The sequence below is a fragment of the Rhamphochromis longiceps genome, linkage group LG10 (assembly GCF_057381845.1).
Source record: "Rhamphochromis longiceps isolate RC_006_pf linkage group LG10, R_longiceps_female_GT1.1, whole genome shotgun sequence".
Lineage (NCBI taxonomy): Eukaryota > Metazoa > Chordata > Actinopteri > Cichliformes > Cichlidae > Rhamphochromis > Rhamphochromis longiceps.
Window position 1 is genome coordinate 10,525,552 of NC_140566.1, and position 21,308 is coordinate 10,546,859.

Genomic DNA, 21,308 nt, shown 5'->3' on the forward strand with positions numbered 1-21,308 from the left:
TCTGTTTCAGAAAGAGCTGTTCTAACAGTCAAAACCGTTCTTACAGCACATCAAAGTGAGAACACATAATAAGTTACCAACAGTAAGCATAAGTACAGTACCACAGCTGGTCTGGTTTGAATTTTGTTGGCTGTGACACAGTTGAGTTATTATCCAGTCTGACCTTGTATGGAGTCATCCTTCAACTTTTTTTTTTTTTTTAGATAAACTATTATTTTAAAAATATTCAAAATTGTATTTCACTTAAAGTATATAGAGTTCCAGTGGCTTGCAAATGTTAATATATGTTACACAAAAGGTTTATACAAATCTACATTCTTGCTGAATTCAGAAACCTTTCTTATTTTGTGAAATATTAGATTTAAACTCTTTCAAACATGTATTTGAATGCAACTGTGAGAAACATTTAGAACGGATAAACAACTTTGTCATTGTGTTCACAGCTACTGTGTGTATGCTAATCAAATCTAGGGAAACTAGCTGAGGTTATAAAGCTCAGGCCCACATTTTCTTATATGCTGCTAGGAAAATGGGGAATAGGTTTACTAAAACATGAGCAAATATATGTGGAAAACAGAGTTTGTACAATCTCAAGCTCGAATGTCTATATTTAATACAGCTCTTCTGTTGTAATGGCCTACCTCTGCCCCATTTCCCTTCTTTAAATGCTGATGAAGCGCTAATGAGTGAATGAGCCACTCTTCCACTGAAGCCATTTCTGATGAGGCTTCAGTGAACAGTAGATGGATCAACTTAAGGGACAGATGAATCCTTAATCTCTATTTTTCCTATTTCTTAACAATGGGACCTTCAGGTGCTGTTCATCTGCAGTTTTTAAATGATTTTATTTATTAAGGGAAAAAACTACCCAAACCTACCTGGCACTAGATAACAAAGTAACTGTCCCCTAAACCGAAAGTTGTTGTTCCACCTTTGGCAGCAAAAACTGCAATTAGATGTTTGTCATGGAGGAATTCTGCCCCCCTCTTATTTGCTGAGTTCTTTTAATTCACAGACCGTGCGTTTGTTGGTATGATGTTCTTTTAATTTTTAATTAAATGCTGTGTTAGTTTGACCCCACGTGTAACGGGAGGCAATCCAAAAAGTTACATTTTTGTCTAGTTGCCTCAGAATATTTTCTCAACAGACTCTGACCATCAAGATGTTCTGACCTTAACTGAGACAAGTGAGGCCTGCAGTTCAGACGCTGCTCTGGGTTCTTTTCTGATTTCCTGGATGAGTCTGCGATGTGCTCTTGGGAGTAATTTTGGTAGGCTGCCGACTACTGGGAACGTTCACCACTGTTCCAGGGACAATGAATCTCCCCAAAGGTTTGTCCCAAAGGTTTAGGAACGAGTTTGTGGCCTTTTCCAGGTTAATACATGTCAATGTTTTTGTTTCTGTTTTAGTTCATGGCATGTTCTGTTTTTTTGTTGTCATTTTTGTTAGATTCTTTCACCTAATGTTCTTTGTCCAACGGGTTTCTATTTAAGTGATTTCTTGATTCAACAGGTCTAGCAATAATTTGTCCTGGGTTTGGCGAGTGAAAAGGAAAGGATAATCAGCAGCACGGAGGGTTATAAGTTTCATTAAGATCCTGATATGTTTGTAGTTACAGTGCTGTATTAACTTTGAACTATACTTAATACATAAACACATTTGATAGTTTTCTTTTATTTAGACAACCCAAATAAAAGGCACATAACATTGCGCATGTTTATGTAATAATCTGACAAACGTACATTTAAAAAAAAAATGTAGGAATGTTTGACCTTTCTGCTAGTCAGAAAGCCTAGTGTCTCATATATACAAAATTATCAATGTTAATGTTCTAATACAAAAAATTTATAAAAAAGGTTATCTTTCACATCTATTGTAACTACCTTATCCTTGGAACTAAAATAGTTTTGTACAAAGATATACATTCAACTGCTTTCACAAGTGTCCTGGAATTTCCAATTAACCATTTTCCTTAAAAATAAAGAGATGTTCAATTCCACCAGAAATATTCAGTTTATCACATCATTATTGTTTCAAATTTGGCAAACAGGCTATTATAGTGTATCTACGTAAATATAACAAAAATAAAAAAAACAAAAACGCTAGACTAATATTTTGTTTAAAACAAAACTTGGGGAAAAAAAAAGAAAAGAAAAAAAAAAGACAAACATGCATATTGCATTTTTCAGTATAAACTCTGTCAACTCAGATGAGCTGAAACACTGCTGAAATACCATGGCATTCACTAAAAACAAACAAACAAACAAACAAAAGGTCAACAGCTACAGTGTTCGGGGTCATGCATTGTCAGTCTCGCCTGTTGTTTCAGTGGACACAAACTTGCATTTGATTAAACAGTTCCCAGCCACATACTGTACCTATGCAGACTGAGACTTTAAAGGAAATTTAAAAAAGGTAAACAGCATGTATTCCATTGTACAGTCATTTATCATTTTAAATGGACGGCTATTAAAAACAAAACAAAAAGTCTTGGACAACTTCTTCCTCACTGAAGTCAAACCCCACGATGCCAAATCTTTTAGGGAATCCAAAAAGTTACATGGAGAGGAATCATGACACGTGGTAGATATCAGTATAAAAAGAACCGCGTTCATGAGTAATGGGGCTTTTCTATACGTTTCCTGAGCGAAGCATCCTTAGCATATGGTTGGGGATGAAACAGAAAAAAAAGAAAGAAAGAAAAAAAGTAAAAGTGTGCAGAAGAGTCAGCCAAAAGTATGCTGCTTTAAAAATAAAAATAAGGTGACACTTAAAATCAGACCTTGATTAATGAAACATTCAGTTTGAAAATCATTACTGACATCCATTGTGTAATCAAAATCACCAACACTTTGAGGGTTGGATTCGAAATTTTAGAAGTTAAAAATTGTTCAAGTGTTCCCTCGGTTTTTTGTTTTTATTTGTTTTTTGAGCAGTACGTTTAGTCACCACCATGGTGACGGGTAACAGCCTGAAAAAGCTTCACTGCAAGGCTTTCCACAATCAGCCACTAGATGGTGCTCAAGTGCTTGCGGTTGCTGCAAAAAACACTGAGACGCCACTTTGATCTTCAATAATACTGCTGTTCACCTGTATGCAGGATATTCTTTCAGTGCAAGATTCGTTCCATTCTGAATTCATGAAGAAAACCAAAAAAAAATTAACACTACAAATAGGAAAATAAAAACAGAACTTTGTGTGTCCATACATACAAAAACAAATAGAAATATTTCATAGTCAAGAGGACAGTGTCTTGATATCCACTTGCTAAAAGCAAAAATTAAAATGCTGACGTGGAAAATACATTACTATGTCAACTGTACAAGTTAGTCAGTGTACCTCAAGAGCATACCTATTATCTGAGAATACAAAAGAAATGCTATAGCAATGTGAAAAAATATTCTTCCATGCAAGTGGAAGCTGCTGTCCCTTTTACTAGACTCATTTCCTATAACATTAAATAGTGATTAGCAGGCTATAGTTAAAAAACAAAAAAAACAAAAACCAATATACAAAGTAACACCCAGAGACTTTGGGAGAGAACTTGTAAAACATCAAATACAGCAATTTATAGTTATTGCTTCAGTTCATTTCCCATCTCCCTTTTACAAAAAGCACTGATGTGTTTTCCTAAGGAGTCCTCGAGGATGAGGAATCCTCTCATTTGTCATAATACAAATCACAGTTTCATCGTTCTAACTGACTACACTAAGTCTTACGGCTGTCCTGATTTCAAGATAAATCCTACTCAAATTCTACTCTTATTCTGCGTCCCATGCCAGTCACTTAACCTCGGTTGGGACACAGCTGGGACTTGGTGAGCTCCTACTGGCCGCACAGCTCGTGTAAATATTCACTTCAGAGCTCGGAGAAGTGAGCGCTGTTCTAGGTGAGAAAGAGCCGAGCCCGAGGTTCAGCTGCGAGGACAGGAGTCTCTTGTTTCACTTCATTTTCCCTTTCTTCTTGGCCAGTTCACCTTGCTCCCTCCTTTTTATCTTTTATTTTAATTTTTTTTTTTTTACATTTTTTACCAAGGTGGGGATGAAGGCAAGACTTGGGAGAGAAAAGGCATGCTATCCACTGGCCTCATGGCGATGTTGAGCGGCCCGGCTATATTCATAGGCATCGGGGTTGTGATCGCGACAGGGTGGGCGATATTCATAGGCGCGGTTGCCGGGATGTTCACGGAGGCGATGTTGACGGGCCCAGTGATGGTGACAGGGTGCTGGAGGCTGACTGGAGATGTGATGTTGACCGTGTTGGTGCTAATGTTCATTTGTGCGGCGATGGTGACGGGGTTGTTGTTGTTCGCATTGCCCCGATTCATCGCTGAAGTGATGGGGGCAGAGATGGTCACAGGCGTGGCTGAAGCAGAATTGCAGACTTCGTTACCGTCTGGAGAAACCCAAGAACAAGCATTTTACTTAGCTTTGCAGCATTTAGCAAAAACAAAAACAAAATAAACACCATTATCTTGTACTTTGCACAAATATTACAGCAATAGCGAGGATCAGCACTGGTCAGTGGTGCTCAACATGTACAGGTTGACAGCTTTTATGACAACTGCAGCGGTATGGTGACCAACAAAATGAGTCTTGCTAATACATAAAGAGACTGGCATTTAATACTTTTTTTTTTTTTTTTTTTTTAAAGTCCGCACTCTTGAAAAAAAAAAAAAAAGAGAAGAACATGAAACTTTAGGACAACACCTTAGATGGTTTGAGCTAGTTTCAAAAACCACATTTTTCTAAAAATGCTCTCCACTCGAAGCTCTGGCAAACTCACAGCCTGTACGATATTACTGCCTTTATCCCTTATTGCTTACAGTAATGCGAAGGCAATATGCAGGGATTGGTTTCCATCGTTTTTAAATGCACGGCCCTATGGTGCTGCTGTATTTGCTCCCAGTGTGTGACGAACCTTTGTTACAGGAGTTAAAGTTGGTCTGCCCGTGAGTCTTCAGATGACTGGTGATGTAGGCTGCGCTGAGCATCTTTCCGCAGATACTACAGGTGACTTTGCCTTCATGTCTAATCATGTGGGAACGGAGTCTGTCTTTGGTGGCGAAAGCAGAGGTACAGGCCTGGTGTCGCACAGCAGATGGGGTAAAAGGTCAGTGCAGTGAAATCACGATATTAAAAATGATTTAAAAAAAACAAAACAAGCTGCAAAGTAGCCATTTTTCTCACCGTTACTTGACATTTAAACGGTCTTTCTGAGGAATGCACATGCTTCACATGGCAGCTCAAGTGGTCTGGCCTAGATAAAAATGACAACAAAAACATGGTTAAAATTTAAAGACGATACATTTGAGTTCCATTAGATATAGATGAGACAATTTGTACTTCATTGTGTGGAGATTTATTTATAATATGGTTTCTGTAACCCAACAAAAAGCTACCAGTTGTAGGGCTGGTATAACGTCTGCTAACACTTTTAAAAGACTTCACCAAATTCATTTGACATTTATTTTGCTTGCGATTTAACCAAACCTATATGTTGTTACAATACATACAACAAGTGTTAATAATTTACTAAAGGCGCATCATGGACGTGCACAAGCATAAAGTGAAAAGCCTAACATGCATTACAAGTGCAGAAGTGTACGGATGTGCTCTGTTTACTTAGATAATGAGGGGATGGGCACAAAAAAATCCCGAAAAATTCAGTCAATGGTAGTTAATTCTCCATGATCAATCGTGCGTAAATGTGTTTGACCTACTTTTGAACACACACACACAATGAAAAGAAAGGACATTTTTGACATGATATTTGAATAAACTGACAGTTTGATTATTATTGCTGTGCTTAGTTCCTAACATCCTTGTTATTACACATATATGAAAATGAAATGAATATGAAGTTCCAGGAATTTTCTTGATACTTCTTAACACAAGTCCTAATCTGAATTTGCATCTCTCTCTGAGGATTAGAAGAAGACCACGTATGGCACAACTGTTGTTCAACAAACAACAATAATCCATGGCTGTGCTGACTTGTGTTTCTGATAAGAACATGTACCTGTGCCAAAATATGATGTGTATATTTATAGGTATTAAAAACTGCCTTTAAGGGAAAACTATTATAACTGAGCATATAGAGAAGATCTATATTGCTCCTTTTGTTATAGAACTTTAAGCGGGGATTTGAGAACACTTAATATCTACTTACACCATGACTGTACTGATATACCTTGTCTATTACACAATAAAAAAAACAAACAAAAAAAACCCACTGAAAACTGATTAAGAAATTGCTGAAACTTGCCTTCTGTATTCCAAGTGTTCAAGCTTAAACTAAAGCTTCATAATGTGTTTTTATGTCAAACTAGCTATAAAAACAAACAAACATACATATAATTTGCAAAGTTCACAGGAAAACTGCTTGAGATTTACAGCGAAAGGCCAACATTCACAAACGTCTTCGTGGCACTGATCCTCCTCTGTCAGCATGTCAGTTCTAGTGAAGCTGTGAGCTGAATCATGTTAGAAGTGCCATAATGGAGTGAGCAAGGGCTACTGCTTTGGCAGCTGCTTCCAAACCGGAAAGTTTCATGCTGCTGGAGTCCCTTCTTTTTTTTCTTCTTTTTTTAAAAATAAAATCAGAGGAGTCAAGTAGGATCTTCTCATGGGTGCCATGAACCGGAATAAAGATTTTTTTCTTTTCCCCTTGCCCCACTGATGAGGAGAGCAGACTCCAGACAGTGCCTGTCTACAGATCCGGCTGAGTGGCAGTGACTCAGTGCCCTGTTACTCAGTCCTCATTCTCACTTTCCAGTATGCTGATGAATCGCTGCTCGACGTCACCAAGTTGGAGGCATGCCTGAGATTGCCCTACACAGCACAGTGCTAATGTTACCGCTTGGCCAGGGTACACTGCTGATGTTTTTGTTGAAGCTGTGTATTGCGGCACACAGCTTGCTGTTTTTTTGTTTTTAATGTTATCACGACTCTCTGCTAAGTCAATACTGATTTATGTACACATCAGGTTTAACAAACACTTGGCTTTTAACAAAATTTTAAATGTATGTCACTATTAAACCTTCTTAAAGTCATTACTTCATGTTAAAAGTGTTGACCTAAACATTACCGCATGGTTCAGTGAATTCCCAGGGGAAAGAGTCTGTGACATGCTGGCGGGAACTGCAAAGTGACAAGTGACGCCTCCCCCTCCTTTGGTACTTCACTGGTGCTCTTCCATGTGCGACTTTTTAAACATGTGGTTGAAATGGTGTGGGGGGTCATTACAAGTACAAGTTTAAACTGCTAACCCCAGCAATAAACATTAAAAAAAAAAAAAAAGGCCACGTTGGAGCAACACGGACACTAGATTGACATAATTATTTGCTCTATATCAAATCACAGTGCGGCTGACTATTCCAAACACCATGACGTGAATAATTCACTTACAAATGTACAAGCTGTTGGGTAGCAGTTCAGTGTACCTTGGGTAAAGCATGAAATATGTAGAATCTAGCATTTGCATTCAAAACTAACTGCATGCATGAAAGATGGTAAAATTTAATACTTCAATCTATTAAGCATGATTTTTTTTCCTTTGCAGCAGCCATTTGTGGACTGCCAAGGACACACTCATAAAAGACTGGTTGTTAGAATGTATTTATCATTATTTATTTATTGAAATTCTGCATAGACAAGTCAGGACTTTTCCCTATGACCCCCGAATGCAATCACCAGAGGGTGAAATTACTTTTTGTCTCCCCTCCCATAAGAATAAATTAGCTCTCAGATGCACATTTCCTGTTTATAGTAGCCTTGTTAGTTGTTGATTAAAAGCACAGGAATAGAACAGAAGGGTTGTAAAAACAGCGCCATTTTTTCATCAGTTTACTATTTTCTTGTGCCACTCTGTATTATCAGTGTGGCTGACATTCTCACTGCCTACCAAACCCCTTGAAGGACTGATCACATGTACACACGAGGAGTGCTACTAGCTTCTTAGTGCACTCAGTTTCACAATTCCACAGACAACCTAAGTAAACTCATCCCAAACAAACTAGTGGCTAGTGCAACAACAAGGAGGGATTCCCAGTTACCCTGGAGAACACTTTGTCAGGTTTGTGGACAGGCCGATTAGCTTAGCTGGAGAACTCCAGTAAATAAAACCTAAAGCACTTCATTTCTTGCTCCATATTTGAGGGCTGTTCTTCGTCTAAAGTTGTCAATAAACTGACAGCTCCTGCTTTAGGAGACCAGCTGTAGTAAAAAAAACAATCAACCAAAAAAACCCAAGCAGCAAACTACTAAGTTGGCATTCTTCACATCTTCATATGGACATTTTCCATATGAAAAGGCAAGACTTCACTTTGGTTTTGAACCAACAAACACTTCTTGTTGTTATCTCACACACTTTCATCACAGCAGAAATGCTCTTGCAGCTGCCAGTAGTTGATTATTGTAAGCTAATGGGTCCAAGCTACTGTGGTTTTATCTGCAAGTAAGCTTGAAGCCTGACAAAATGGATGCTTGTGGGAAACCAGCTGCCACAACAAGGTAAGGTTGTTTCAAACATCTTCGAGACCTCGGTGGCCATAACATGTTTTTAGGACTTCTTGTTCTTCTTATCAGTGCAAATTATTTTTTGTTTGGGGTTTTTATCTCAAAATGACATTTAGACCATCTATTATCTGCATGGTGGTACTGTATAATAAAGAATGTTATGCCATTATCTAACAGAGACTAAAACTTCATCCAGCACCTCATGAACTAAATGATTGTAATTTAAAACAGTAATCTTATCTCCCTATGGAATTCCTGTGTCAGTCTGAATCCCTATGACAGACCTGTTTGGCAGGATATTGGAAAAACAAATTCACATTGGAGATGCTCAATGTGGAAAATTCATTTTTAACTAGAGACATACTGAACAATTTAGGTGTAGAATTAACAAATACAGACAGGTGAGTAACTGAAGGGAAAAACTGACAGCAGCATTATCAGTCAATCTAGTGGAGTTGAACTATTGATGACTGTTGTACTAGTTTCCTTACAGATCAAAGGACAAAAACCTGATCCTTACCTGGAAAAGCCTTTTCCACACACAGAACATACGTAGGGCTTGTGGACACCCCCATCGTGAGAGCGAACATGGTAGGTCATGCGGTCCTTCCTTTTAAAGCGTTGCTGGCAGATGGGACACTCAAAAGGCTTCTCATCTGAATGGGACAGCTTGTGACGATTCAGGTGGTATACGTCGCGAAAGGCTTTGCCGCACATCTCACATCCATGGTTCTTCTTGACAGGTTTGGCAGGTTTCTTCGGGACATTTTGCTGCGGCACATTGCCCATTGCAGGTGATGTCATGATACTTGTGCCTGAGGAAACAGAGGTTGTTGCTGTGGAGAGGATGCCAGCTACTGTGGAGATGTAGGAAGAGTTGCCGTTGTTTTCTCGTGGCATGGTGCCGATCATGGGGACCATGGTGGGGGCTGTTTGGGCTGTCTTCTTTGGACGTGAAACCATCTTGATACCGGTGTGGCTGGACTCATGACGTCGCAGGTGGTAACTGTCGCGAAAGGCCTTGTTACAGTAGCCGCAGACAAAAGGGGTTTTGCCTTTGTGTTCTTTCTTTATCACAGGCACTGGAAGCCGCTGACCACCTCCGCTGGCGACATTGTCTTTGAGAAGCTCAGCAGCATTGGCAGGTGGCTTCTGGTCTATTTGGATAGGCAGGATAGGCTTCTGGTCAACTTGCTCAGCTCCTGCATTGAGAAGTGGTAGCAGGCTGTTCTGGGCCACCTGGTGCTGGTGGTGGAGGGCTTCATTGGCCTGCTGATGAATCAAACACAGAGGGTTTTTGGTTAAATGAAGACAAATACTATACTTCTACTTATAAAACAAAAGTAACAAGGTACTAAAGATAATACTAAAGATTTAATAATAATAATAATAATAATAATAATAATAATAATAATAATGATAACAACTGCGAGAGAAAAATAAAGTCGCCATAATCTAAAGAAAAAAACAAAACAAAAAACAAACTTAATGACCAAGAAACAAAAAGCGTTGAAGCCAGGTGTTCCTTCACTGGAAACTGACAACTCAATAAACACACTATGTGTTAGTAATCTGTTACAGAATACAAAGCTGTGCTGGATGAAAAAGGATACCATCGTGACGGTGCTCACATTCATCATGTGACTGCAAAACAGGCATACCAAATAAGAGCCGTAGCAGAGCGCAGTTTAACTACCAAGAAGGCTCCTAAAGAGCAGGCCATCATCTCAGGTACCCAGCTGATTTGGGATAACCATACTTCTGCTCTATTGTGTAAGTAAAGGAGTTAAACGACAGGAAAATAAAGGGCAACAGACTAAATAAAACTTTACATCGGGAATAACTGCTTTGAGATTTTTTTGCACCCCCCCTGGGGATCTGCAAGTACAAACCAATGCCAGCTACTGCCGCAGCACAAATGGGATGAAATGGCTGGTTGTAATTACCAATAGCAACAAGATGCTAAGCTGGGGTTTCACTCATTAAGTAATCAAATTTCCTGACTAAATGGATCAGACACAATTTGAGTTTTGTACCATTGCTGTGACCAGCTAAAATCATCCATGACTGTTTGGGCGTACTTGGGGCAGAATGGAGATAGTGGAAGCTGTATGAAATCCGGCTGCCTTATTTTCTTTAAAAAATAAATAAATAAACAAAAAAAATGACATCACAATAAATATCAATGGAGTTTAATTCAATTAGTTCAGTTAAAAAAAAAAAAAATCTATCACACTTCTCATAACAATTCATTCTTTTTCATATATCCAAATATGAAAAAAAGAAAAGAAACACAGTTAACACCGTTTTTTCAGCGACTGGACACACTCAGGACTACTCTGTCGATGTTGTCAACCACCAGCGAGAAAAGCAAGCTGAAATACTTGACCTTTCTCTTTGAGGTTCAATCATCCATCGAAGAAGGCTAGCCAAGAAAAAAGTTGCAAAAGAGAAGACGGGACAGAAAAGAAAAATGAACCTCACAATGTCCTCCTTATGTCATCTAGCCTATTGTGAAAGACACAAATCTGAGCAGTGATGCACTCGGGCCTCAGCAGGGGATCTTTGTATGCTCATCTTCATTGATTTGGCTCATCTATTCATGGGACGGGGACATTGTTTATCCACACACTACTCAGCGAAACTAGCCGTCATTCCTACATATGCAATGGGACCTGGGAACTCGAGGAGAATGCCACCCATCCATTTGTCTGAGCACCTGCTTACACTTGCCACCTTCCAGGATTAGTCATCATCATGCCAATGCTAACCCGTCCGCTGGCACAACAGGGGTGGGGAGAGCTTTATGTTTGGGTTGGAGGGGGGAGGTGGGGTACTAGCAGTGAACCCCCCTTTGTGAAGCTTGTGAACAGCAGACGTAGCCAGTGTAGACAGCCTGGCCCTCTATGCAGAGGTGCAGGGCCTGTAAGCTGCTGTGCCTTCATGCAGCTCTGACCATTTTGACACAAATGCGCTCTGACAACTGGGGCTGCTCCCTCATAAATAACATCAAAATGGAGGGAGTGTCCTGATGGCTCCATGGGCCACTGTAGGCTTGAATTGCGCTCACGGTCTGAGTTAGATTATGCGCCGTCTTTCTTTAGTCTTTTGTGCCACACTCTACAGCTGCTTGCCGAAATCTCAATTTTTCCATCACAGGCAAAAACTGATGACAGGGATGAAAAGAGGGGCAGAGAAAGAAACAAAACTTCTAATTACATAATTTGTTTTTCGAGTACATCTAATTTTTGAGGAGTTTTTTTCTAGGTCCTTCTTTCAAGTTCTGAATTTTTTTGGCTGCCGTCTAGTTTGCTTAGTGGGCAAACTTCTGAAATGTTGTCAATCCCCTAATTTTTTTTTTTAATGATCCCAAAAAGTTGTACTTCAGGGATTCATTTGGTTAAGGCGTATTTTTTCGTACAGATATTTGAGTTCTACTAAGAGTGAACAAACCTTTAAGGACATTCAACAGAGGCTAGTCTTCTAAACATCCAGAATGGGTGGCATTTAACACCCCTATAGCTAATAGGTGTGCTGTATTACAATGAGCAATCGCTGTGACATTGAGACAAATCACATGTCAAAATAAATAGATACATTTAAAAAAAACACCATAAAAATGTACCCAAAAAACTATGAAACGCTTAAACATCTACAAAAATAGCCAAGCAGATATACCCTGCATTTCTGATGTAACCCATTTTATAGACCTGTGCTTTTCATTTCAGTCAAAATGACCAGAATTATATTGTACCGTAAAAACATGAACCTTCCATATGAGCAGAAAAACACATGGAACTGATTCTCGACGGCACCAACAAGCCTCAATATTTTCCTTTCTTTTTTAAACAAAGGTAATAATAAGTAATATATGTAACATATTTACCTTTGTTAAAAAAGAAAAAGAAAAAAAGAAGTAATATACGTAACATAATAACAAGGGGGGGGGGGGGGGGGGCAGCGACAAGCAAAATACTGTGCACGTTGGAGGAGAGAGAAAAAAATAAAAAAATAGAATACATAATAGTTACTACCAAGTCTAAAGCTCTAGCAAGAGCATCCAAAACATGTTTTATATAAACAGTGATTGTGCAATTTCAAAAGGGGTTGTTTGTTATGAAGGTCCAGTTTTAAGCAGAACAAAGACTTGGAGTTAGTGATACTTGATAACATCCCTCACTAACACCATGCTTATGCACACTCTTTCAGTGTCATGTAAGTTGGGTATTATTTCAAGTCAATGTGAGTACTGAAAAATTTAATATTTTCAGTACAGTCTATTCATCTGATGAGCTTCATTTAGTTACTGAGATTTGCCATCTGAATGTTTTGGTAAAATAGGGCAAAACAGAAACAAAGAATCTTTTACACAATTTCCACTTACCATAAAGCATTCGTTTTCACTGTGGGTTTCTGAGTGGCTATTGCAGTTTCTGGAGAAAGCCAAAACTGATTTTCGTGCACACATGGATTGCGTTATAACTTTTCTCACTTACCTAAAAGGGTTATTAGTGTAACACTTCACACATCCATGTTCAGAGTGCTGAAAACAACATGATTCACCAATTTTCCTGAATGTAGCCTCACAAACACTGCCCCCCCCCCCCCCTCCCCTCTTTTGAACATGTTTTCCCCACATTGTGCATTTACCTGACAGGAGGATATGCAGCAGGTAATATTTAAGCTGGTTTACGCAACAACACTGGTCATTTAAAACACCTGACAAAGCTTTTCAGAAAATATCACCAATTTTCATGTAAACTTCTTGTTTACAAAAAACAAACTATAATGTGTTGAAAAACAATGAAGTTTAAAAAAAATGCTTCAAAGTGTTCCAGGAGCCTGAATTTAAAGGCACACTGATTTACATGAAACTGACACAGTAACAGTGTGAGGTACATAATACAGGCAGGGCCTCTGGCTAGACGCCAGATACTGCATGACAAATGACATTGTCTGTCTGCCTTTTCAATTATGAAGAAATAGTACACAAAGATGTGAATGAACGACCACTCCGACAGCAGAGCAAATTATCAGAAACTCAGGAAAAAAACAAAGTGTCCAAAAAGCAGTGAAATGAACACAACTTAAGATGGATTTCTTTAAACTATTTGCCAAAGTGAGCTATTCAGATTCTTTGCAGCCATTGATGTCCTTACACCAAGCAGTGAAAGCTTAATCAGAGCATTAATGATCAGTTTTTTTCCACACTTTAGAAGACTTTTAAAAAGAGAAGTGGCTCTTTAGCATGAAAACTATAAATTGTGCACTTCTATTCACATATCCTGTTTTTTCCCCCGTTGTCATTGACATATTTATTTATTTATTTATTTATTACACAAAATATATTACTATTAGACAAAGGGTGCAGCACCAACTACTGCAGCAGGTTAAACTCTAGACCTTCATCTGATCATTAAAGCCTGGAATAAAATAAAGTTGTGAACATTACATATGCAGATTTGAAGGGTTTACTGAAAAGTAATTTTTGGGAATGATCCTGAAGTTACTGGGAAGTTCCTCCCACGAGGAGAACTTTGCAACACCCACTAAAGTGTTGAGTCAAAGGTAAAAATTAATTTTAAGCACTGGAAATACACAAGAGACCGCAGAATAGTGGTAAACCTGGAAAAATGGTGCGTATTGGGAATGGAAACTAAAAATATATATATTTATATTGCATTGGGGTTACACAAAAACGGACTCAACTGTAAAACATGAAATCTTTATCCTTACAAAACTCATTTGCTCCATGTTCCGAGCTCATTTCTTGTAGCCTAGGTAAGGCCATGCGATTGAGAAGCTCACAAATACGAGTGAACAATAGCCTTCATTCTTAGCACATATTGAAATTCACTAAACCGTGACAGATATCACTCTAAACCGCAGCACTCGCTTTCCTTCCCAGCACGCATTTATTCATTTCGTAACGCCGTTGCTAATTTCAAATGCGCCTCTTCGCTGCTAGTGTTAGCTGATGTTGTGTGCATAGTTTGAATTCCTTTCCACCACGGTCACCAGAATAAATAGCTTAGTTAATAAGCAGAGAATCTGCACAGCGCTGGTCGTCAAGTCTTGTAACGTTAGTTTTGCAAGCTCATTATGGCAGCCTCGCCCACATTAAGCTAAATTAGCAAGCGAGTGTAATTAAGGTAGCCCGAACATCGTTAGCTACTTGGCTAGTTAGTGTCGAACCGGCTGGAGCAGGCGGAAAGTTCACCGCGGACTTGAGAACCGCCGTTAGTAAATCTCAGCAGCTAAAAACCTCTGTGTACACTTAACCAGAGATTTGCCAAATCTACAATGCGTGTTCTGTTATCCACGCTACACTGAAACATGTCGCAGCGTTACATCTCATTATCCCACGGCGCCTGATCAAAGCCTTCAGTCAAAGGGGGGAAAAAACAGGTCTGTCTCGATTGTAACGGTGCAGTGGCGTCTCCTGCTTCACTCCAAGTGATCCCGCATGTTTGGCTCCGGCTAGGCAAACAAACTTAAAAAAACAAGGAATCACAAACGCTGTCGAAGTATTAAACGCAAATACCCAAATATCGTCGGGGTAAGAAAACATGCCGCTTTTCAAACAATGCTTGGAGAGATTAGATTTTTTGTTCTAGCGTCATTCCCAAGCCTCACAGCTGGAAGCCTGGATTCATATACCATTGTTTTGCTTGGTTACTTGTTCTTGACATTAATCGTTTAAAAACTGGATTTACCACTAAGATATGAAGCCGTTTGCAATTCTACGGTTGTTTTACCGACTATTCCGGTTTCCCTCCAAAAGAGACAACTTACTTGAAAAAGAAACGTACTCCAGCTCGGCTCCATTTCCACACTTACTAATTCTGTAGGAAACCTAGTAGAAGCCTACAACAAAGCAACCAAACATGGCAGCTAAACAACTTCCGGTGACCTCAAGGGCTGAACCACTTTGCGCAGGATTTGGCGGGGTTCATTAAATTTCGTATTTTGAAATGAATTCGTACGCATAACTCGTGAAATATGAATTAATCACTAACAAGAATAGCAACTTACGATGTATGTTGAATTCAAATTCACAAGAGATTGTATGAATTGTTCCCGTGTTATTACGATAGTAATCTGGTGGCGTTGGATTTTTAAAACACCCCCCTGGATGGTTTTTGCTGATGCTGTGAGGGGAATTTGTTATATTAGATTGTCGCATGTGGCTGGGAAATGATTGCGTTTCAGTAACGTTTCGTCCTTTTTAAAAGGGAAAAAAAAAGATGCTAGCGTGTTGTTCTGCATTACAAATAGTTGGGCGGTCGTCTTTCCCACTGTGCCAAGTGGTTCATTTTAGAGAAGTAATTTGAGTGCGAGTTTATTTTCATTCATGTAATAGGGATGAATGAAAAGGCAGAGCCATAATATCCTAAATTTACTTTTTACGTCATGTACACTTGGGTTAAAAGTGATTCTAGTTCCATCTTTCATCATTACCTGCAGAATTTGGCTATTAGTATTTACCACAACCTCGAGGTAATGATGCAAGCCTCAGATATGCTTCTGAATAGATAAAGTCCTGTAGATGCTGGGTTTTTTTTTGCGTGAGATAACTTGTACATTAAACAAAAACAACATTTTTATATAAGCTCTTGGAAAATGAAAATTGTCACTTTCTAAAAAAAGGGCTTTCATCCTTTATTTACAATTCACACACACACATACACACGCACGCGCACAATGCAGTGCAATCCTTAACTGTCATCCAAATGTCAATTGTCATTCACCATCCAACTGTATAAGGAATGGTAATATGTTAGGGACTCAGTGGTAACTGACAGGGAATGAGTCATAGTTTCCTTGTATTATCCTGGTGGTGTGAGTCAGATAGGTTTCATTCCTTAATCTTAGTCAGGTGATAAGAAAAAGTTGATATGACATTTTTCTTTGGAAATGAATAATTCATTAACATTCTCCACTGAAGCTGACCAAGAAGTCCTCATAGATAGAGACAGACAGTATAGGTGAAAAATATATCGTAAACCATACATTACTAAAAAAAAGGTACAGAGACTCTGCAAGACCAGTAGGTGATGCTACAAAACCTTAATAAGCAACAGGAGGTCTTACTACTTCAACAATTCCATGTTCCCTGTTAGATTTATAATTTCATTGTTAATACAAGTTAAATAATATTCAGACTGACTGGTAATGTTCAAAAGTTCAAAAAGTATTGTAGTTCATTCTTAAAACCTTTCTAATGAACATTGGGAAAATAATAACTGGACACTGTGGGGATTTTTCACTTTTCATTTTGAGATTTTGGAAGAAATGTATTACAAAAAATTGGCAACGTGTTCAGGGTGTGCCCTGTCTCTCACCCTATGATCACAGGGACAGACTCTAAAACCCTCGTGATGCTGAATTGGGCAGTGGAAGGTGGATGGATGGATGGATGGAAGAGCAAAGTAATAATGTCTTCCAGAGAATGGCTTGTTCTTAAGGTTAACGTGGATACAGATCTGTGCATGAATCAGTATTGTACACACTCCTTCTAGTGCATTCTTTAAACTCTGCTTATCACTGAATGACTGTTCAATGAAGGAGCCCCATTGTAATCTATTCTCAGTTTTTTCCAACTGTATATTGAAAGTTTTGAATCTCATACAGTCCAATCAATGTTTTAGTTGGAGGTATTCATATCTCCCTAATCCAGCTCCAATGAAGAAAAAGTGTCCAACAATGAACTTCAGCTGAAAACAAAACTTTATGTTGACTGTCAGTCCAACTCGCAGTAGAGGTACGTGCCCCAGGCCAGGAGCACTACTATCAGAAGCCAAGTACTGGGCATCTCATTTGAGACACGGGGGCACTCCATGGATAAATTCAGACAAACCAGAATTTGCCAAAATGTAAATGCATATTTTCATCAAAATAGTAAGAGTAATAAAAAAAATGGAAAGGAAATCAAGTTTGGCATGTTGTAAATGTCTAAAATGATTTTTTCTAAAATGAATGGATCAGTGTGAGTAAACTATTAAGGTAATACATTTTAGATTGTGGTTCTCTCCTCAGAATTGCAGCTTCCTATGTGTAATGAGCTTTAACAAGCAAAACATATGGGATTATCTGGAGTTCATTATGTATGTGTATATTGAAACTGCTGGGAGAAGGAAGAAATGATGCAAATGAGGTGAAACATTTTATGCAATTGATCTTGCAAATTGAGTTCTAACATATGCTGTAATCAACTCATCATTGTTGTAGGAGGAATTATCCTAAAGAATTCCATATAAATAGGTAAATAATGTTTAAAATAACCATTCACCACAACTCAGATTCTGTTTGGGTTTAAAGTCTGTATGTCAGTGACTGTAACTCCAATGTCACTGGACTGTAACTCATTAGCTGCAAAACACTTTATGTGTTATCCAATGTGAAATCAACATGTTAACAATATAAGTTTTTCTCTACGAAAAACTGGGCAGCTTGGAACTAAATATCTGTGCTTACATCCTTTGTATGGTTAAAATAAAGACCAGGAGGGGTCACTGCTGTCCAGTGTAGTCTTCCGGAGCTTTCATGTGCTGTTGGATTTATTAAAATTTAGAGCGTTAGCCTACATTTTGGACATCTAAATCGTCCTACTATCATTGAGGACTAATCCCCCCCCATGTTTCCAATTTAGACCATTAAGAGAGAGGTTGTTTTTCAGCTTTCCCTCTTTATAATATATATTTTAAAGTGTAATGAGGAGACTACTTAAGTTTATTAAAACTATTGAGCTGTTTGGGGGAAAATGAATTAATCATCTGATGTACGACACCATTTTCCAAGTTTTTTGTGTTTATTTCTTTACGAGGATAGCTGCTTCCCCGCAGGTCGCTTATGTCAAAGTAATCAGAAGTCGGAGCTTACTGCAAGCATTTGAAAGCATCACAAAAGCATTTGTCGCACCTGCTGACAATTCATTGGAAAATGCCGAAAACCTGTAGTAAGACTACAACGCTGTCATGTTTAGGCAATTACAGGTAGGAATTGTCATATGTTACAGTGTTACTTAATTTGTATCGTTTATCGTGAGTGACATTAGTACACTCTTTATCACTGCTAAAGAATGAGGGCAAAGCAGCTTAAAGGGAGAGCATTATGGCCAAGCTCAGGACTAGCCGTGTCGACAACCTATGCGTAGTGTTTAAAGTTCAAGAAAACGAAAAACTAATAACAACAGACCAAACTGCGCTTTCCAGTAATAAAATACGACGAAAATGCATACCTAAATGTTAACTGTAAGATAAACTGAGTTGCTTTCGGACATTTCATAGCTTTCTTCTAAGAGCATGTGATTTAGCTTGGATTAGGTTTGAATTTACAGTTTACTGTTCAGCATGGCTTCTCGTTATACATATGGAGCTTAGTGGAGGCTCCCATGCACATAGCTTCAGTTTTCAATCATTTAGTGATGATGCTGAGTATCTGAGAGCAGGAAAGCTACGCTCTTTAAAACACTGTATGTTATTATGTAGGATAGATTGAGGTGTGTCAAAGATAAGTTTTAGATAAGATCACATTCCTTATCTAGGGTGCATGTTTCGTTTGTTGATACTACAGCGGGGGATACCAGTTCCTATACACACCCAAATATATACAGGCTACTTTTCTATTGAACTGAATTAGATAATAGATTGATACTGAAATAAAAATAGTGATACTGCTCTGCAGTTTGATAACGTTTTTTTAAATGATTTTAACCCCAAGGTGTAGAAAGGACTTCAAATCCAAGTTTTAAATGTGGATTATGTTTTTCTCAAGAAGGTCAGAGGTCATGTGAAATGTAAATAAAAACAGAATGACATGATTTGCAAACCATGTGAACTTTGTAACTCTGTAACTGAAAATGGTACAAAGATAATACATGAGTTGTTAAAATTGAGATGTTTTATTTTCATATTTTTTTTTTTTTAATTTTATTAAATCTAGTGGTCTTTAATTTGATGCCAGCAACATAATTCAACAAGTCAGGTCAGGACCACAGCAGTTCCTATTTATCTGTGGTTTCTGCAATGGTTTAGGAACTGAGAAGGTCAGACCAGCTTTAATATCTTTTTTGATATGACTTCAGCTGTACAACAGTATAAATCTTCCTTTTCATTGTATAATGTGTTAAATATTTTCAGTGGTGTTGTTTTTGGATAGGTGTGGAGTGCAGCCAGTCCAGTTTAGCAGCTAAACTCTTACCACAGAGGTATGCTGTTGTAATGTCTGCAGAATTGGGCTTGTCATTGTCTTGTTGAAATAAAGAAAGACTTCCCTGACACTTACAGCTGTACGTACATCCATCCATTGAGTCGTCCACTGTGGGGTTGTTAATGTATTGCAGAACTAATACAGAGCCAGACAGCCATTCACAGACACACCTACAGCTAAAACTCTACAGAGTTTGTGGATTTGAACCCAGGAACTTCTTGCTCTTAGGCATAAACCACAAACCACAGCACCACCAGACTTTCAGCCTTTCTGTATATGCCTTTCTACCATTCAGCATTATCTGTGCTTTCACAGATGTGCTAGTCATGTGTATGTCATAGTACTTATGATTAATTACTGACTGAATCTTTTTGCCAATTACTTAGTTAAACTCTGACAAACACAAGGTTCTTGCACTCTGTTATGCTTTCATCAAAGCTAGTCTGTGTTCACCTCTTGTTTCTTTTTTCTACAGATATCACTAAGAGAGATCCAAACCCAGAGTTGATGTTTTCAGCTGCTGTCAACAGCCTCTTTTCTAATAATTTAAGGTTCTCATGATAAATTAATCAGTTGCTCAATAACTACAGAATAGTTTAATCATGTTTCACTTAATGAAAAAAGACAAGGACAAGGAAAAGGATTTGAGCAAGAAGGAAAGGGATTTGAGCAAGAAGGAAAAGAAAGACAAAAGAGAAAAGAAAGAACGTATGTCTCAGTCTGAGTTAAAGAGTCTAGAAGAGATGAGCATACGTAGAGGCTTATTCCCACTTACTCGAGGAAACTCCAAGAAGGAATCTAGGAGCAAGTTGGAGATTTCTAGCCCTATCCCAATTAAGGTGGCCAGTAACACGGAACTCTACCTGACAGACGTTGATGCTGAGCATCATCACAACACTGTGGGGCAAATAAGTGCAAGCACCTCTGAAGATGTAAAGGGAATTGAGCTGTTAAGTAATCGCAGCTCTGTGAAGGAGAGGGCAGCTAAATTTGGGGAACTGGCCAAGGTGAATACAGTGGTGGGCCAGAGGAAAGTAGCTACCTTAACTCAGGTGACCCCAAAGGACAATGCTTTGGATGCTTCAGAGCTTTCTGGCCATAACTGGACTACACCATCTACAAAGTTACACCCGAGGTCAAAGGGCACCATCACAGTTCAGATTCCTGATATTGTGGAGAAGACCTTTCCTGGTGCAGACCTACAGTTGCCTGCACTTGTCTCTCCACCAGTACCAGATCCAAGAGAACTTGAGGTACAGCGACGCAGCACTGGGGACTTTGGCTTTTCTTTGCGAAGAACCACCATGGTAGACAGGCAGTCTGATGGTGGGGTGTGCCGGCGTGTTGTACACTTTGCCGAACCAGGGGTTGGGACTAAGGATCGGGCTCTGGGCCTGGTGCCAGGAGACAAGCTTGTAGAAATCAATGGGATTAATGTGGAGAACAAAAACAGAGACGAGATTGTGGAGATGATTCGTCAGTCTGGAGATTCAGTACGACTAAAAGTCCAGCCAATTCTCGAGCTGAGTGAGCTGAACCGCAGTTGGTTGAGGACCACTGAAGACCTAAGCAAAGATG

At 38.8% G+C, this 21,308-nt stretch overlaps 2 protein-coding genes across 6 annotated transcripts in view; one reads left to right on the forward strand and one right to left on the reverse strand.

The window, feature by feature from the left end:
* Positions 1 to 1,654: 1,654 nt before the first annotated feature.
* Positions 1,655 to 15,419, reverse strand: vezf1a (vascular endothelial zinc finger 1a). The gene is made up of 5 exons (XM_085420131.1): positions 15,315 to 15,419; positions 9,040 to 9,791; positions 5,190 to 5,259; positions 4,921 to 5,083; positions 1,655 to 4,395 (listed from the first exon to the last, which is right to left on the reverse strand). Exons 1-5 carry the CDS (start codon positions 15,345 to 15,347, stop codon positions 4,028 to 4,030), a joined length of 1,386 nt encoding a protein of 461 aa, XP_085276257.1. The 5' UTR covers positions 15,348 to 15,419; the 3' UTR covers positions 1,655 to 4,027.
* Positions 15,420 to 18,425: 3,006 nt separating this feature from the next.
* The window catches only part of LOC146660328 (unconventional myosin-XVIIIa-like), a 62,613-nt gene continuing 59,730 nt past the window's right edge, over positions 18,426 to 21,308 (forward strand). For all 5 annotated transcript variants that reach the window (XM_085420132.1, XM_085420136.1, XM_085420133.1 and 2 more), the window contains exons 1-2: positions 18,426 to 18,514; positions 20,206 to 21,307. In XM_085420132.1, the coding sequence (XP_085276258.1) occupies positions 20,333 to 21,307 (975 nt within the window). In that variant the 5' untranslated portion in view covers positions 18,426 to 18,514; positions 20,206 to 20,332. The remainder of the gene's footprint in view (positions 18,515 to 20,205; position 21,308) is intronic.